This window comes from Cyprinodon variegatus, unplaced genomic scaffold, assembly GCF_000732505.1.
Source record: "Cyprinodon variegatus isolate N-32 unplaced genomic scaffold, C_variegatus-1.0 Scaffold1509, whole genome shotgun sequence".
In the NCBI taxonomy this organism is placed as follows: domain Eukaryota; kingdom Metazoa; phylum Chordata; class Actinopteri; order Cyprinodontiformes; family Cyprinodontidae; genus Cyprinodon; species Cyprinodon variegatus.
Window position 1 is genome coordinate 60106 of NW_015151962.1, and position 20128 is coordinate 80233.

Genomic DNA, 20128 nt, shown 5'->3' on the forward strand with positions numbered 1-20128 from the left:
CGTCCGCCGTCTCTCACACAGGGCAGTCGACTTGGTTCTCCCACGGTATGCAGCTCCCCTGTCCATCTGTGAACAAACGGCATAGATCTGCTCAGTGATTCTTATGTTCTTTGAAGCAACCTAACAGCCTGAAGAAGTGCTGCGCATTCGTAAAAGGTTTTGTGAGCAAAATCAGACAAATGCCTGGCAAAGATGGTGTTATTACAACATGGCAGCCCTGCTGTCAACAGTCAATGGAGATGCTGTTCCAGCTCATTCCCTGACTGAGGAAACATGGAGGATCCTGACTGGAGGGATCCCAACATGAGGCAAGCAGCTCAGACACCAGTTTACAGACTGGACCTTATCTTGATGAAAGAGTTAACCAGGTGCCTGTCTTTGGAGGCTGAAATATTTAAACCTTGATGTGACTATTGATGGGCTGAGCCTTCAATTATTTACCAGAAAGAACAGGTTCTATGAAACTGGTACTGTCATGCAAACACAGCGCTCATTCATGGTAGGGTTGTCACCATACTAAACTTTTCAACTCGATACAGATACTAAGGAAAATATTCGATACTCGATACCATTTTTGATACCACAAGGATAAAAACAAAGACTCCAAAATTCAACAGAAATTTCAATTAATAAGAAAAATACAATAAATAAATACAATAAACAATAAGAAGAATATTTTGAGGTTGTATGCTGTGCACAATATTAAGCAAGCTTGGTAAAAACCTTACAAAATTAAAATTAAGTGTTCCTTCCTTAGCTATGCTTTGCACAGATAGCAATGACACTAGCCAAACCGGTTAAGAAACAAAAATCATTCTCAGCAGCTGCACCTGTTACAAAAAAAAGTCTGAAACTGAAAAGTGCACAAAATTATTCAATCACACAGTGTTCTGAAAGTGCATTTTCCTCTATTCTGCACTTTCGATGAATGACTGCTTAGGTGCCACTGGTGGTAGCACTGTATCGATACTTTTGAAAATGAGTATTGTATCCGGATACAATGTTTCAGTATCAATACTTTTTTGAGTATCGATACTTTTGACAACCCTAATTCATGGTAATCCGGAACTATAACTAAGGGCCTTTACCAATCAGTGGCTACTCCCTCGCCCTACCCGCTTCTCACTCTTTGCCTTATTAAGTATGAAACCAATTAAGAATCAGTGCAAGGCCCTCCACAGTGAGCGAGGATCTGTTTCCTGCTAGAGCAGCATGTGCAGCACCAAATTGTGGTCAGCATGGAGGACGGAATGTAACTTCTGCATGCTTTGGACACATTCACTGAGTAAAGAAGCAACTTATTAGCACATATTTCACATAGGCTTTATAAATCATTTTGTTAAAAGTTCAGTTGTTTTGACATGTTATCGCACTATTACAGATAAAATCATGGACAAAAATAAAAAAATATTAAGGTTATTAGGTTAAACTCAACAGCACACATTGAGTCCTCTGTTTATGCAGCAGTATTAAGGCTCATAGGTAGCATGCAGGACTGTAGCAACACTTTAAAAACTGCTTAGAACCACTGAAATATTTTTGTAAAAGAATCCAAATATAAAGAAGTGTGCTTTATTAAATAATGCACATATTATATAGTAAAAAAGGGCTGAATTAATGTAATGGATAGAAACATTAGCTCTAGTAAAAAACAAAGATGCTGCATATTACCATATTTTTACATCTGTTCCGTTTCAATTAGTCCACATAAATGTGTTAAGCAGTTGTTTTTTTTTTTATCTTTAATACATAAAAGACTCCTAGATGACAGGAGAGACACATAACTCTCCCCTGTTGTCCATAGTTTACAAAAACTGGTTCCTAAAAGTCATTCCTTCTTCATTTGTTATCTTTAATGGTTTTATATTGATGTAAATAATTGATTGATTACTGTATTCTTTTCAGTTTGTTTTTAATATATTAACACGTAAATTGTGAAATTAGCTGGAATATGCAGTTAAGAAAATCCCAGCTAGTACTCTATTTGAGAGGAGAATTGCTTGTCCAGGAGGTCATGAACAATCTCCACATGATGAAAACAAACATCTTGGAAGACCAAGACCAAAGATTGGCTAGGAGTGGCCATGTCCAGCCCCTGGCTCCGCCCCTGCCTTTAAAGGCTCTAAATGTCTGACCTTCGGTCTTTATTAAAATTTGGATCAGTGTGAATGATTTGGCCCTAATGTCCTCATTTGTCCATTTTAGGTGGGCCTGTTTTTCAGTGTAGTCCTGTTTCTCTGACTGTGACTAACTGGTTGTGCTCTCTTTCATCCTCTGACATGGGAAGTGGCTCTGAGCTCATCTGCCTGGCTGTGTGTTTCCTGGATGGGGCCGCCTCTGGTTGGTAATTGCCTTTTGTTTCTAGGATTCTGTCTGTATGCCTGCTCCTGTCTCCTTGAACCCCAGTCGGCCTCGGTAGATGGCCGCTCACACTAAACCTTTTTCTGCTGGAGGTTTCTTTCTGTTAAAAGGGAGTTTTTCCTCTCAATTGTCGCTACAAGCATGCTTGGTTTGAGGGATTGCTTTCAATTCAATTAGGTGGTTGTCTTAGACAGAAAATCTGAACCAACCTGAATATACGATGTGGTCTAATTGTCTCTGTAAAGTGTCTTGAGATGACAGGTCTTGTGAAATATCACTATATAAATAAACTGAATTGAATTTAGCTACAATAGGTGACCTTTAACTTCCACGTTTAAGTGGCTATATAAACCAGTCTCCCTCTGTGATCTAAAGGTTTTGTAAAGTCATATATGTGTGTAGGTCAAAGAAATGTTGTAAAGAAAAAGAAAATTTCCAAATAAAGACTCAGATTTTTTTACCATCAACTATAAATACCTCTTCTCTGACTAAAGCTGAAGTTGCGGCTGTTGCTGTTGTTCTCGTTCGTCTCCTTCAGTGACTCCACAGAAGTCTTGTTGGAGGCTACACCTTCATCATCAGTTTTCTCATCTGCAGAGGGGTCCACAGGAGCAGGGGGGCTTTGCTTTGCATCATCCACCTTCGGTTTCTCTTCTGAGCTGTCCGGAGGCGGAGCTTCAGGAGTATTGTCTGGAACAGCTGCAGCTGGAGCTTCAGGTGGAGCCGCAGGCTCAGAGCTGGGTGCAGCAGCAGATGGGGCAGCCTCTTCTGAACACAATCAAACATTGATTCAAGATGTTAGTAAAAAGGTATTTCCCTATTATTTTGGTACCTGTAAGAATAAAAATATGGTGTAAGCTACTGCAGAGAGCGCACTGTTGATTTACTCAATAATTATCCATGATTTAAACTTCACAATGTTGCAGGTTTGATGGTGTCATTCACCAAATCATGACGACCTTTTGACCCAAAGAGCCTGGGGTATTTCTGAGCCCAGGCAGTAATTCTCTTATGCGTCTGCATTCTTAGGGGGCCGTCAGGTTTATAATGAGGCCGTTGATTACTGGGTGACTCCTAACAAGCCAAAGCTATGCAGCTGTTTGGGGTACGTGGGAAAGTGGGGCAGCGCTGTCAGTTTCTTACCCAGTTCTCAAAGCAGGGAAGGCTGAGGTTAGGGGATGTTTGCTGATCAGGATATAAATCTGTCACTCCATAAAGTAATGAATTTCCCCGCTTGTATTAACTTGGGCCCTTAGTTTGGTACTCTGCTGCTGGGGTAGAATTTTCTTTAGGTGATAACCAAAGGAGATCTGCTCATGATCTCTGAAAGCCAACTGTTTCCATGCTTTTTTATTCCATTTAGGAAAGTTATAATGGATCTGCCGTGGATGTTTCATCATGGAACCAGATTTGCTTTTGACTACAGAACAGAGGTTTGTTTTTGCGAATTTGAATCAAATCCCTCATCTGTACCTTCACAGGCTGCATTAGGCCATTGTGCTCTTCTAACAATGACTGGACTTGCCTTTTTATTAGGCACATTACTTCCATTTCTTTTCAACAATGCCTGTAAACTCTTTCAGAGGACACTTAAAAGGTGCATTTTTAACCATCCCATGCTTTTTGTGAAAGAGATCAATGTGTCCTCCTCTGACTCGCAAAACATGGGTAGTCACAGGAACAAATCGCTGTATCTCCGTTGGTCGAGGGAGCAATGTTAGGAGGATGATTTGTAGGACCAGCTAGTGGCAACATTTACATTTAAGGAGAAACAAAAATCAGAAATCTATCTGGCTAGAGAGTAGGGTATGACATTTGGTTCAAATCTTAAGCATATAGTGGTTTGCCTTCCTGCAAACTGGACCTTTTCGGACCGCCCTCTCCCAAAGGGGATCAACTGAGTCTTACACTGAGCAACGGATTCCAAACAGGAGGTTTGAATCCAGCCGCCTTTGAGAACGCTGAGATCACTCTCTGAGTAAGGGAATCATCTTCACCACGACCCGTTCAAGTATCACAGGAAAACTGAGTGGCAACCAGCGGCTGTATCATTCCACTCCGTCCGAGTTCTGGGTAAACCCTGTTCCGCCCTCCACCGAACCAAACAAACTCTGGAAGACCAACACACAGACTGGAGTCTAAGTGTCTCTTCTTCTTTGGAAACGTGAGTGGCAACAAATTCTCTCCTTCAAGATTAACAACTCCAATTTCCCACTGAGCCTGAATCTAAAAGTCTGTCTTCCCCTCATCTTCCAGTTTCTGGCTAAGCAGAGTTCGGAGGAACTCTGCTATGAATTACTATGAATTATTGTCTGTGAACCTGACCCTTCAACATCAATGTTATGCCTTCCAGAGGAGGGAAGAAAAAATTTTTGTTTTCTTTTCAATATTATATAATATATATGTTTTTGTTCAGCTAGGTTCAGTAATAGCTGAATCGGAGATATCACTTATTTTTTCAGGTGAATATTTATCACTGCGTCGATGCTCCATGTGGGCTGCTCATATTTCACCTCAGAGGGTCAATCCTTCATTAAATGGGCCATGTGACACAGAGTGCCGCCATAAGTATGAGCTCCAGTTAAACAGCAGAACAGTTGCTGTTTTTTCTGACCATTAGCTGACCAGACAAATTTCTGGTTCCATGATAGATGATTTAATCGGAGGCCTGCCCAAATTTGGCCCTTGAGGGCCTCTGTCCTGCTTGTGTTAGTGGTTTCCCTGTTTCAGCTCAGCTGATTTCTATTGATAGCTGATTAAAAGGCTGTTACTTACCTGCAATTATCAGAATCAGCTGTGTTGAAGCAGGAAAATCTCTAAAACCTGTGAAAAAGTGGCCCTTAAGGGCCGACTTTGGGCAGCCCTGATCTAGAGTGGTGAATGTTTCCTCGTCTTTGCCAGAAACACCAGGACTTCTAGATCTAAGGGTCCAAAGTGCTCTGCTATCAGAACTAGAATACGGAGGGAGACTGGTTTATTTAGAGAGAGCGCAGTGCTACCAGTGGCCTGCAGGGGCGCCAAATCTGAAAACTATGAGTCTAGCACCCCTAGTGGCTAAAAGTCATACAGTTCTGCTTTAAGTGTGGTGATGACACAAATTCGCTTATGTTCCAAATAAGACAGACTTGTTCTGTGTGCTCCCATTCTCCCTGAGTCCATACTTCCTGTGTTCTTGTCAGGAACGGACTTGGTGAGAATAGAAGTCTGTATCCGTGTTTTTGTGAAATGAAAATTGGCCAATGTCTCTGAACATCCTGCTCATGTCCTTATCAAAGGTCTGGTCCCATGTGAGTGGGTGGCTGTTTCCCCCCATAGCATTACTGCTATACAAAGCTTATTTTTAGCTTTTTTAAAAGCCTTTTAAGTGTTTTTTGTTTTGCCACTTGCAACATTTTGCTGTTTGCTGTACTTTTTTTTTGTTTGGTGGACATTTCTACATTTATTACATCACTTCCTGCATTCAGGCCTCTAGAGAAGACTTGCTCAGGCCCAAACTGATAAATTAGGAGGGTAAAGAAAGCTGATTTAAGAGGCAGAAACATGGCAAGGCCGTTGGTGTTGGATGGGCAGAATTTCAGACACTGATCTACTAACAGAATACAAGAAACACATTACTTCTGATTGCTACCTGCATCTCTATTCAGCATCTTAATGCTACCGTAGTGCAGTTCCTTGTTGAGGTGGACATGATAAACTAAATATTCCATGACTACTTTACGTCATTATCTGGTAAGGCCACGTAAATGTTTCCTGTCAGTGTTTATTCTATCTCACAAAGTTACAACTCTTAAATTTCCATATTAATTCTTAAAGGCTAAAATATAATTGCTTTATTTATTTTTCTGCCTGCAGTTGCCACAACGATGTCCTCTCATGCAAATGTTGTGGGTTACATTTTTTTGTGGAAGGAAAATCGTCACAAGCAGTGAAGTAATTGTTTTGAGGAAGAAACACTTCTTGTGATGACAAGAAAATGCATGCCTCATGTTACTGCAGCTTTTCTACATGCTGGTGATGATTTTCAGTCATCCAGGTCATAGTCGTTCCAAAAAAGTAAAAAAAAACAATCCACTGGGCTTGGTTTCCAAGTTTGAAGACGTTTCGCTTCCCATTCTGGAAGCTTTTTCAATTCAAAATATAGCTTTTCTACATCTAGGTTTGTTTAACCGCGACCATAAATAACCACCAATGTTGGTCTTAATTACAGTACACTGGTTTAAAAGGAAAAACAAAACAAAGAAGAGCAGAACAAGATATTGTCTGCGTGCGGTTCACACCGTTCACTGGTGTAAAATGAGGCTTAAGGCAGGGTGACATGTCCAGACACTACTTACTGCAATAATCTAACACACAGACACCTCAAAGCAAAAGATCCAGCCTTTGCTTATTTACAAGCAAATGCAACTTCGACAATAACAGTTATAGGCCCAAAATCTGCATAATCAGAAAACATACCAAGTTGCAAAAAGTTTTATCTTTGCCACTTTGCACTCTCTGCTTTTTTTCATGGTAGCTTTGCTTCATCTGTTCCTGCTTGGCTGTGACATCCTCCTGGAGAGAAATATCAGCTGTGCTGCTGCCATCAACACCTTTGTTTATAGATGCTGGAGATTGGCCTGTTTTTCAGTGTAGTCCTGCTTCTCTGACCGTGAATGGCTGGATGTGCTCTCTTCATCCTGCCTGGCTGTGTGTTTCCTGGACGGGGCCACCTTTTACAGCTGCTTTTTGTGTCTCTGCTTCTTTCTCCTTGAACCCCAGTCGGCCTCATCAGATGGCCGCTCACACTGAGTCTGGTTCTGCTGGAGGTTTCTTCCTGTTAAAAGGGAGTTTTTCCTCTCCACTGTCGCTACAAGCATGCTTAGTGTGAGGGTTTGAAAGAAAACTTTGAATCAATTCGACTGTATGATCTAGTGAAGTGTAAAGTGCCTTGAGATGACTTGTGTTGTAAATTGGCGCTATATAAATAAAATGAATTAAATTGAATTTACAGATTTACAAAATAGCCTTATAAAGTTACCCAGACCTCACACACAGATGTACAGCTTTTAACAGAACCAAAGCCATGCTGTGTGCATGATGAAGCATCAGCAATAGCTTCACTGAGCCTCTGTTTCCATCATGTGGTCAGCAAGAGTACTGCCGGGCAGTTCTCCCCTTCCACGTCTTACAAGTCACACCCATTCATTTTATGGAGGGAAACAGAAATGATGATGATGATGATGATGATGATGATGATGATGATGATGATGATGATGATGATACATTTGTTCTTCAAAGAACCATCTCTAACTCCAAAGACCAAAGTCTTTAATATCAGTCACAAAACTTCTGCATTGTGTGGTTTCATTTTTTTAAATTCTTTTTTCCTTTATTTCCACTATCCCTTCCTTTTACTTATAACTCTAACCTTATAAAGAATCTGAAAATATTTCTGTACTTTTGATAGTTTTTCATTGCATGCTTAAACTTCACATTGTTTATTCCTAAACTCTAGATGCTTTGGACTGTAGTCTGCAAACCTTAAAGGTATAATGGAGGATTTTCTTTTTCTGGGTGGATCATCAAAATAAGTGGTCCTCCTTACTGTCATTCAGTCTGTCAATCATAATTATGTTCACGTAAGGCCTTCCTCTGTGTTTGTCCTGTTAGCTATATTTTTGTGCGCATGCACACTTTCAGGCGTATATCTGTGGTGAGCTATGGTTTCAGACAGTCATTCAAGCTCACCTTTCCCACCACGGTTCTTTGAAAATGGCCGAGGGTCATAAGAGAATAAGTGTCTGAGAGAAGAAGTGTATGAGAAGAAAAGAAAAGTCTCAGAAGAGTCAGATATACCACGGAATGCTTTGCGCAGAGAGCTCTCCTTGCAAAGCATTATGGGATTTGCTGTCACAGCAGCCAGCCCTCCCCATAGGCTGTCGCTACCTGACAGCGCCGGCGCAGGCACCGCGTGGTGGAGGAGGAGTTATGTGACCATCGGGGAGCAGAATCAGTGATCATCCGTCTAAACGGTAAGTTAACTGAGTTCACTAAGTCCACTATATGGTGATTGAGGGTTTTAGGGGTTAGGGCGGACATTTGGACACTACACCTTTAAGACCTTCCCTTATTCTCTGGTTGCATCTGCAGTCCTCTAGGGTGTAGTTTGCATCACTGTTGGACAAGGTCTCGCACTCCATGCATGAAGCAGTTGAAGAAGTGGCAGACTGCTCTACGCCAGGTGTACAAAGTATAGTTATCAAGGATTCTTCCTCTCAGCAGTTACTACACTTCATTACCTCATGGTTCTCAACAACCATGGATATGTTCTTTACGCCTCTGCTGTTAGTTTTTGCAGTTTTTCTTGTCAATATTTTTTTTTCCTTTTGCAGTTCTCTTCTTTTGCAAATGTATCATTACCTGCTTTGGAAACTCCTGAAGTTCCCCACTGTGGAACTGTAAATGGTTCTGCTTTTTTATCTTTTTCATCTTCTTTTTGGAAACAGACCACATCTTCCTCATCGCATGTTAAAGACCTGTAGAGTTGCCTGACTGCAAGCTGTTTGAAAGGGTTACTTGTGGGGGACAAGTCAACTGCTTCCTCTTTATAGAATTATTACTTGACATTTGTGAGGACTCCTGGTCCTGACAAGGAGAAGCAATCGGATGGGAACTTGTTGGAGTGCTCCCATTGTCTTTTCCAGGCCAATGATTGTCTTGATTTCTTCTCAGAAGAGAAGAGGGCTCATTTGATGAAATTACTTTGCATCAGTCCTTAGTTTCATCCTTGATCTTCTTGAATAACTTGAATAACTAACTCTCTCTCCTTTATTGTGCATCTTGAAATGAAGAGGAGTCCTGGTCCCGATGTTGTTGCTGCTAATATTATTTTGGTCTCATCTTTTAAGCAGATGCATTTATCCCAGCCTTCTCTTGATGAGCAAAACTATGACTCTGGAGCAGACGCTTTTAACTTGTTTAATTTTCTTTTTAACCGCAGCTTAAGCCTGAAAGGTTCAGTTTAGGTAACTGGACGTGAAGCTTTCTAGAATACATTTCACCTCTCATTCAAGATGCTTCTTCAGTTCTAACTAGCGGTGGGGAGCACTGAGATTAATATACTGTAGGTGTAAAAATAATTAGGGGGAACACTTCAATGAGGCAGTGTGACCGAAACCATTCTCAACGAGAGAGTTAACGACACATCAGAACCCCCTGAAGTCCATTAACCCCTCAGGTGTGCTCCTTGGCCAATCCAGTAGGATGAATCAGTGCCATCCTTTGTTCCCACTTTGTTACACCTACAGTATATGAATCTCAGTGCTCCCTGCCACTAGTTAGAACTCAACAAGCCTCGTAGATTGGAGGCGAAACGTCCTCTAGAAAACTTCACATCAAGTTGCCTAAACTGAACCTTTCAACCTTGACCATGACCTGGATGACTGGGAATCTTCACAGCATTTAAACAGCACACAAACTGCAGCTTAACTCCTTACCTTGAAGTTTTATCTTTTAGCTGCCATCTTGCTAGCAGCGGTTTCCCTCTAGTCTGTGTCAGATCATTTTGAAGCAAATGATGATGGATGGTTGCTATTTCATAATCATTTTAAGTACATTTGTTAATATTTCATTGCAGGCCACTGATTAGATTAAAAGTGTAATTTCAGCTTGGCTCCTATATATAATCCAGTCAGAAAATAAATATTTCGTCCTAAACTGCAACTGCATTAAAATATGTCTTTTTAAGGTACTGTGTAATTTTTGTAAGCTATCTTTGTCATTTTGCTTAATGGTTTATACATTGCAACACTCTGTAACAGTTTTTAATGCATTATCACACTTACGTTATGCAGCTAAGATGGTTAACAGATAGGTAGCTGAGCAATCTGAACTACACTTCCTCTTCCACTGAGCTGTCATACTAATTAGAAAGAGGAAGGAAAATGGTACAGAGTTAACTTGTAACTCATACCCACAGGAGTTTCTGTTTTTGAAACACTCTTTCCTGTTTCTCGCAGAATTTGAAAAAATACAATTACAAACACACCTTTCTTCTCTGCATGTGTTTCAGTTGCAACTTCTGGTTCTTGTGGCTCCTTTGCGGCCTGTGTTTCTGTGCTTTCAAAGGTTTTGAGACCTGAAAAGTTTAAAAGAAATGTGTTACTTTTTATAAATTAAGATCATAATTCTGGCAGCTCTTCATGTTTCCTATGAGATTATATTTCTTTAAAATTGCTGCAGTGACCGTTTTGGGGCGCAGCCTCAACAATAAGTTCAGGCTCTACAGTGCTGAGAGGGATGTTTTCATCAGGTTGGGGGGGAACATTCATTGAGTAGACCTGTAAAAGAGAGCAGTTAGAGAGTGTAGTTATGGTTAGTTAGTTAGTTACGGTCTGGAACCTTAATCTGAAAGATTTCCTCATCTTTAGCCACAGCAAAGTTAGCTCTTCAAAATACGACCACCATAGTTTGATGCTGAATTAAAAGCCTTTTCCTCTTACCCTTCCTCTTCTCCGTGCCACGAAACAAGCAAATGCAACTCCCAGAAGTAGAATCAGGATTACGACCAGAAGGATGATGCCTGAAGATGAAACATTTAGTTTAAAGAAAGGAAAACGGTTCATGTTCCATAATCCCGCTGTCTCCATCACACTGTATCATCTGTGATGGGTCTGACAGAGAATCTACCGTATTTTCACGACCATAAGGCGCACCGGACTAAAAGGCGCGTTTTTTATATACAGGTGCATGTCCTCTACTACCTTTAAATACCTCTACTGCGTATTTAAAAATACAGCGGGGGCAAAACTGAGTATGACTGTGCTTTATTCATGTATTTATTACAAAGTATTAATCAAACCTGGCAGCTGGCCGTGAGACAGACACATCGCAGATGACACAGCGCTGTGATCACTCCTAAATTAACTTAAAATCCTGAAACCTGCCGACGGAATATGTTCGCTTTTATTACCGGTATCCTGGTGCCTGCAGCTAAAAATATTTAGATGAAAAACACCTGCCAGCAGCCGCGGTGAACGAAAGGATTTCTACTGTCGGTGCACCGCTGGTATGTGGGGGTCTGAGCGCCTCCGACAGAAATAGATAATCTGGATGAACTGACTGCAATTATTAAGTTTTCAGGTGGCCTTTCTCACTTAAAAACATATTTATACTTATTTATTCCCACTGATCACAGCAAATATAGCTGCAAGATTTAGATTATTTAGATGAAAAAACACCTGCCAGCCACCGCGCTGAAGAGGAGGAGACCCGCCCAGAGGCTGCCATTGAATTAAGTTTTCAGGGAGAAAAATACAGCGGGAGCAAACCTGAGTATGATTGTGCTTTATTCATGTATTTATTACAAAGTATTAATCAAACCCATCAAAGTCATCATCCTCTGTTATCCTCAGCATTCCTCTGAATAAAACAGCTGCGCTAAATCAGACATGCCAGTTTCCCCTTCTGCGCTGTCAGAGTCACTTTCCGTGCAGCGCGGCTCCTCAGAAATAATGCCGGCTTTTGCGAAAGCTTGAACAACAGAGCCAGCAGACACGTTAGTTCATCTACAATCCATCCGCAAATGGTGGCGTAACTTGCCCGGCGCTGCCTTCCATTTATCCTGAAACTGTGGTCTCCGTCTGTCATCCATCGCTCCCACGCCGCTCACAGCCTTACTGTGAACGGCCGCTTCAAACCGATGTCGAGCGGTGGAAGTTCCTTTGTCAGACCCCCGGGATAACGGCGAGCACAGCGTTCATTTGATTCATCTTTTTTTCACATCGGCTGTGAGATGGGCACGCAGCGATGGTGATGCGTGGAAAAAACCACCTAGTCTTCTCACATACACCTGTCTCAGCCACGCATCCACCCAGCCTTTTCATTTGCGTTAATATCATATGTCATCAGAGCGCTGTGTCTGTCTCGCTGTCAGCTCCCAGATCAGCTTCTCTGATTGGTTGATGCGGCGCGTCCAGCAGCAAAACTTCAATTTTTCCATCTGAGCAGCAGCAGCGCGTTGGCGGTGCATCAGATGCTTAAACGCTCCCGACGTGCTGCACCAAAACGCGCTGCAGGACCTTTTGCTGCACCTATATGCGCGTCAACCATTGACTTTGCATGTAAACTCGCTGCTTCTGCTGCACCTGCTGGGTCCGGTTCACACCGATGTCGAGCGGTTGAACAGCGAGCACAGCGTTAATTTGTTTCCCCATGTTTTTCACATCAGCTGTGAGATGGGCACGCATGGAGTTACATATTAACAGCGATGGTGAGGGGTGGAAAAAAAACACCTGGTCTCCTTACATTCAGCCACTCTTCCATCATCTCCTCAATGAGGTGGTCTCAAAAGTCGCAGTTACAACACACATAGGGCGCACCGCACCATAGGGCGCACCGCACATTTTGAGGGAAAAAAAAGACGTTTAAGTGCGCCTTATAGTCGTGAAAATACGGTAATAATCGAATTTTACAGTGTTGCAGGGGATAAAATTAGCTGGAGGCTGGTGGGAAGTTAAACAGGCTTGAAAGATGGACATTGGCTGAACATGCTGGTGACCATCAAAGGCAGTCCAGATGATGACCAGAAACAGAAACTGGTTTGAACCCAGTGAGCAAGTGGAATGGACCAGTAGGAAAAAAACAACAACCAGCCAGCCACAGAACACAACAGCTAAAGGCAGGCTGCATGAAAACCATTCCCTTAAATAAGTCTCTGAGGTAGCTCAGATCTCTTGATGTTTGTTGGGCTGTTGTAGCTCCTCAACATTGTGTGAGAGTTGAAACAATCCTTGACTAGCAGACTTGGGTAGTGGTTCCCCTGTAATAAGAAGGGGGGCGTAGGATATGCTCAATTTTTCAGGGGATCACACCAATGCCATGGTGCAGGAGATGAGCCAACCCTCAGCTTCAGAGCAGCAGTGTGGTTTTGGTCTTGTCCCTGGAACAGTGGACTAGCTCTACCGTCTCTGCAGGGTTCTCCAGTGTTCATGGGAGTTTGCCCAACCAGATCATGTTAATTGTGTACCTGGAGAAGGCACCATGTCCCCCATGAGCCTCTTTTCCACTGAAAATAGTGGGCTAACATGTGTTTTAAACATCGGCCAACCCGCTAACAATCAGCCTTTGGCTCCCTTCTGATTGGCAAAAAATACTGGGTCTCAACCCTATTGGCAAGCTGCTCGGCCTCTCTCCCCCCGACATTGCGTGTACAAAATAATTAGGGGAAACACTTCAATGGGACCGAAACTACTCTGACAAGCGGGTTTATTGACCCATCAGAACCCCCTAACTACCATTAACCCCTCAGGTGACCTCCAGTAGGAGGGATCAGAGCCACCGTTTGTTCCCCTTAATTCTTTGTTAAACCTAAAGTTAGCGTTGATGATGTCACCAGTGTGACAGAAATAAGGAAAGTAAACAATGGAGAGCAACATGTAAGGAAGCCAGGGCATAGTCAGCGGGCTTTATTGTTTCGCCCTTAATCTGTCCGATTCCCTCTCACCACAGCTGCTCCATGTTTATCGGATGTAAACAGAGTTGTTTCGGCTTGTTGGATCAGACGTGACTGCGCTGAATGCTACCACGTGAATTAGCAAGTAAACCCGGCTCTGGAGCTTGGTCTACATTGCTAGTAATCGGACCTGTTCCAGGTTCATGTTGGACTCTGGCAGGAGCACCCTCTGTCACTTCATAATTTTTATGGATGAGATTTTCTTGGTGCAGTTAAGGACCTGAGGGGGTCTGGGACCAGGGGATTTTATCCCTGCTTTTTACTCAGGTGACATAATTCTGCCTTTTCCCTCCAGCCAAGACCTACAGCAGGCAATGGGGCAGTTCACACCCTGGTGTGAAGCAGCGGATGAGAACCAGCTCCTCCGAGTCTGTGGTGAAGACAACGAAAAACCATCCAAAACATGGGTGGACACTGCACGAGAGGTCTTCAGGAGTGTATGGACAATTCGATGCCCTCTTGTTATACATGCTGATGCAAAGGTTCCAAAAAAAATAAGAAGATTTGGGCATTGCAATAAATGTCCTCAGTGAGATGTAAGTGAATCATTGTTGTGATGAAGGGTGAATATAGAGATAAGCAGAGAATTTGAAGAAAAAAATTGACATGGCTTAATGCCTAGATTTTACAGTAATCTGGACTAATTAATAGAGTCTTCTAATTAGAAAAATTATTTCAACTTCTGATCTACTTTTACTTAAGAAAAATCTCACCTGCATTACTGCCTGCAGAGGAACCTTTACCTGTAAGACATACAATATGTCAATTTAACCAGAGTTATTACTTCACAAACAACAATAAAAAAGAATTTATGTTGGGATTATTGCATTTTACTTTGTTTACAGTTAAATTAAAACAGGACTGCTTTTTTTTTTAGCTTTTTTTCTGCTTCCCTAGCAACAAGTATGTTGATTTTTACTAAACACTTATTTGTGGGCCATTCAAAAAAACTGTTTGTACTTCCATCTTTTTCTTGGTTGCAAGTTCTTCACAATGTCAGTTTGTAAGTTTGTGCTGTACCATACTGTATGCCTCATACAGTACAGTCTCATACATTGGTTCTCTCATTGGAACCTTTCTCATTGGTTCTCTGATTAATGTTCTCCAAGATATAACAAATACTTACTCTTTGGGGTAGTGGGTGGATTCGTCTTTGTAGAAGTTTCTGTTTTTTCTGCGTAGGGAGCAGGCGTAGTTGAAGGCGCTATGAATACAGTAGTTGTAGGGCTGATACTTTCAGAATTGCTCTTGTTAGTCCCTAAAACAAACATACAGACATTTATATTTAAAAAGTGAATAAAAGACAGTGACTAAATCTTTGGGACTTTCAGAACCACCGTTGCTGTTTTCTGGTTGGGTTGGGATGTTACTTCTGTTCTTAGCAGATTCAGTCATGCTTTCGCTGGTAGTTTGGATTTCAGAGATGTTTCCAATGCTGTTGGTAGTAGGGAGGGGTGTTTCAGTGGTGATATCAGAGTAACCAGTTATAGTATCGTTGACAGTTGAAATGTCGATACCCGGGGTTGTTTTCATTGCAGCAACTGAGGTCAAAACCAACCCTACAGAAAAAAAGACAGTTAGAGAGTCTATATGAATAGCATGTAATTATTACTCTTTTGCTAATATCCTCCTTAACCTCTTGCATGTTCTTTTACTTGAAAAAAATAGTTTGGTCAACTCTTCAACTAAAAACGCTGGGTTTATGTTTAGAGATGAAGAGCAATGAAGACCCTGACTCAGCATCTGGCACAAGCCCCTACACTGAGCAGGAGAGAACATCTCAAAGTCCTCCAACAACTGGGTACAGCACCATCCTGCATTGTGAACTAGCCCAAGAGAGGCCAAAATGGGATCCCTACCAAAGCCCAATTAGCCAGTGAGGCTCAAAGCTGCTCAAACAAACTGTCAATATCTAAGAGGTACCTCACTGGGACACTTGGTCCTTTCGTTTCTGTAAATTGAATTGAATTGTAAAGCACCTTGAGATGATGTGTTGTAAATTGGTGCCAAATAAAATAAACAGAATTAAATTGACTTCTGGTCCTTGAGGTATCATGTCCTGGACCTTTAGGATGTGAGTCTGCTTCTACACGCCTGGGTAAAATGGCTGAATAGCATTTTTTTCATGCAGCTATGTTCTCTAGACTCCTTTAAATGATTATTATATATTATTATAGGATTTATTTGTTTGGTATTTTTGTTTTGAAGCAGATCCACTTTTAAAGCATGGTTAATACAGAAGGCATCAAGCTAACATAAATGTTTGTGCGCCTTTGTGATGCATGGTAGTGCACCTCAGACTGTTTGTAACTTGCTGCAGACGGTTCCATTTTAAATGACCAAAATACAGATTTTACAAACAGGAATAACTCAGTATTTCAGGAACAAAAGGAAGTGAGTCACAGAAAGGAAAACAACAAACAGAAACAGGGTGAAAAACACAAATGTGAGTTGCAAAGTTTGACACATTAGAGTCTAAAGTTTTAGAGATGCATATCCTTTACAAAGAGGTCGAAAGTTGGTTTCCTCCTCAAGATTTTATTCAGTCTAAAACAAAAACAGAATTACGTTGATAAAAGAAAAATCTTTTCAACAGGAAATGCCGCTGTGTTTGGTGTGTGTGAAGCCGTTTTTCTCACATTCAGTCTCTTCTTAGGTGTTTTGTCCCATGTATTTGTAGAAAATATTGTACCAACATCAGCATTAAGTATAAACACATGCAGCGCTCATTGATGCTTGAACACAGTTGATGTAGACCTGTGCTGTACCCTTAAGAGTGACTATAACTCAGACCTAAAGGCTGCAATGAACCTTGAGGACTGGAGTTTAAGAACCCTTGCTGGAGAGTGTTGCAATATACGTCCTGGAAGAGGTGTTGATATGCAGAAGTCCAGCTCTGTCATCTAAATATTACAGCTAAAATTGACCATGTGACATTTTTCCTTTCAGATTTTGGTGAGGAAGTGTAAATTACGCCCTTACAGGTGAACTACGCCCCTGTGGGTTCTTCTACTGTAGCAGCCCTGCTGCTTTCTTGTTCTGTGTTGAGTATTGAGACAAGACATTGTGTACACTGCGACAATGAAATATGAGTATTTGCACTTTATATCATCTCCAACCAGCCCTGCCATTTTCCTCTGAGCTCTGTTTTACACCGCTGCAGCTGACAGGATAGTTTAGGTATTCTCAACCAGTCTGAGAAATCCCAATAGAATCGAAGAGCAGTCTGTCTGTTTAAACAATCACACTGTTATTCCACACTGTTAAATATGCACTGTCAAAGTACATTGATGAGTTATTACAACAGCAAATGGACTAAGGTAAAAAAATATGTAGAGTTAATTTAACAGTAATTCAGAATGGGATAATATGCACCCGCATTGGTTCTGAATTTAATTCTTTAAGTGTTACTTTAACACTGCAACACTTACTGAGAGAGGTATCAAGTAACAAAGTACAAATACTCTTACTCAAATACTTAGTGGAATTTTTTACTATCTGTACTTTACTGCAGTAAATATTTTTACTAATATTTTACTTCTACTCCTTAAATAATTTTGCAATTATCTTTCTACTCCTTACATTTTAAAAATAGACTTGTTAGTTTTGTTTAATTTAAGCAAATTTTCGTTATAGCCTGTTTGTATTTATTTCAACCAGACAATTCATTTCTTGTGGTTGGACTCACTGCTGCACCAACTTGTTGTTCACCCTATACCAAAATAAATAGCTTTTCAATATGATACAAAGTTAAATTTGACACTGCAACCATTAGTTATAAAACTAAGAAAACTAATTATAAGGACGTTGTCATCTAGTATTGTAGAAAAATGTTAATTTAATAGTGCAGCATAAGTTTTAAAGCTTCTGCATTACTTTTACTTTTATTCTTTAAATAGTTTTAAAACTTTTACACATTTACTTGAGTTGAAAGCTTAAGTTCATTGTTTAACTTCTACAAAAGCGCTTTTAAAAAGATATATACTTCTACTTGAGTATTAAACATAAATACTTTTGACACCTCTATCAACGATAAAATCATATTCAACATCTGTCAGATCTCTTTTCTTCATGCTTCGGATTCCTAGTTTAAACTTTAAATGTTTTTTTTCTCACTCCATCTAGATGCCTAAATATATAAAGGTCCTGTCATTTGATTGGTCTCAAGCAAATAAAAAACCCAAAACAACTGAACGAGTATATCTAATAAAATGTCGATTCAGTGGAGACTTTCTACCAAACAGCTTAATGCCTCAGCTCACAATATTTTAGATTCGATTTAAAAGTTCAAGATGTTTTTTGACTAAAGGAGAAATCTTTATTATAGGAGCTACTCTTCTGTCACAGATCGCCCATCCCTTTTACTGAACCATCTCAACCATCTGATCCCTTGACTCCTTGTTTCCAACTTATTCAGATGGTAAGTATTATGTCTGGCTCCTATCACAGTTCTTTTTCTTTCCTTATTTTCTGCCCCCACTAAATCTCTTGGGCTAATAAATCATACCTGTAAGTTTTCTCAGTTCTGCATTAATCATCTACAGGTCACATTGTATAACTCTGATGCTGTGAAAATGTTGCAGAATCAAGTTGATGTCCTGCAAATGCTGATCTAAAAATACAGGAGGAATCCATATAAGTGAATTTGTCCTTAATTTTAGCAGGTAACTAAGGTGATCTACTAATTGAATGTGTATTTTTACATTTAAATTAAATAATGAGGTATAATGCTCTTGAAAAATTTTGAAAGAGTATTTTTTTTTATTTCAAATATAAATCATCTTATTCCAATTGCAGATTGTCTTACTTACCTGTTTAAATCAATGTACAATCTGTTTTTTAGTGTCAAGAGACACTTCTGCTTTTCTTAATCTATCAATTAAAACGAAAACCAGGAAGCTAACGAAGCGCAGAACCACTGTGGCATTAAAACTCAAAATATCCTACTGTAGGTCAAATGCATCATATGAAGACTACAGAACATTTCAAAGTTCAAAATATATTTATATGTTAAGGCTAAATATGCAACAAAACAGACCAACAACAAGCGTTTTTACAAATACTTTTCTCTTTTAAATGGTTTAAAGAATGCTCAACATGAATATCTATGATAAAAAATGAAAACTTACACCTGCAAATTAGAAAACCTTAGATTTAAAAGCCAAAATTAGTACTTTGTTTCTTAAAGGTGTAATCTCCTGATCAAAAGCTTTTTCTTTTATCAAATCTAGATGAAAATGTTTTCTTACCAATGAAAATTAAACAACTTGATGACATTATGAGTATGTTTGATGGCACCAGTCGATGGAGTCCAGAAGCCCGGCAGAGTTATCAAGAGCACAGCTCTGTACTCAAAGGTGATGCATCATATGCTGTTCCTCCCCCAAAGCTTGGGTATTGCATGATGCAGCTGATGCAATAAAAAAAAGGACGAACGCCTCTGACCACAGGATGCTTCAAAAACACTGTTGCTCAAACAGGTTGAAAAAAAGGCCGTTTGGTTACTTCATTTGACTTTTAATTTTTTTTTTTAAACTTATCAGATTGAATTCAAGATTTTATTTTATTTCATGTATTTTGTTGTTGTGCCACACAGAATATTAGGTCTATTGTCATGTCCCTTAGATCTGGAAATGTTGTCTAATAGTTCTGTGTGCTATTTGGGTTTATGGTCACTAGATGTCACTGTGACTAAAGAAAACCCATCAGATGTTTTCCAGCTCCACATTATCAGAGCACCTTTCATCAAGTCTTCTTCACAGGAGGCTGCTGCCCATCTCCTGCAGCCTATTGGTGAAAGGCAAGGTACTCTGGACAGGTCCCAGTCCTTCACAGGGCATAATACCTTCATAGGTATTTATATATGTCCACCCCTTAGATCCATTTATTTTATAGATTGATTTTGTTACTAGAATAAGACTACATAATAATCTTATAATATAACAGAACTAATATCTAATATTTATGGATTTAATGGTTGATCGCTGTGTTTAATGAAAAACTTGCATAGCTTATTTCAGAATCTTTTAGTTGTCACAGTGTGTTTGTTATGTCAGAAGTGTGTTGCTGTCACTCTACTTGTGTGGTTTTGTGTGTGCATGTACGGCCTTGGAGGTTAATTTTATTACTGTTTATTTGCCCATGCCAATGGTAATCAGTTGCAGGATTAGTGTTAACTGCCACCCAGTCACGGGCAGGCTCTACGCGGATCACTGCAGCCCCCTCCTGCTCACTAGCCTGACCGGGTTTGTTTGGGACCCTCCATAATAGTTAGGG

At 40.4% G+C, this 20128-nt stretch overlaps 1 protein-coding gene across 1 annotated transcript; it reads right to left on the reverse strand.

Moving 5' to 3' along the window:
* Positions 1-2824: 2824 nt before the first annotated feature.
* Positions 2825-19227, reverse strand: LOC107103702 (spore germination protein 270-11-like). The gene is made up of 8 exons (XM_015403501.1): positions 19102-19227; positions 15190-15411; positions 14979-15110; positions 14566-14595; positions 10842-10921; positions 10586-10679; positions 10388-10477; positions 2825-3129 (listed from the first exon to the last, which is right to left on the reverse strand). The coding sequence occupies exons 1-8, from the start codon at positions 19127-19129 to the stop codon at positions 2825-2827; spliced, it is 981 nt and encodes a 326-aa protein (XP_015258987.1). The 5' UTR covers positions 19130-19227.
* Between the last annotated feature and the right edge of the window lie 901 nt (positions 19228-20128).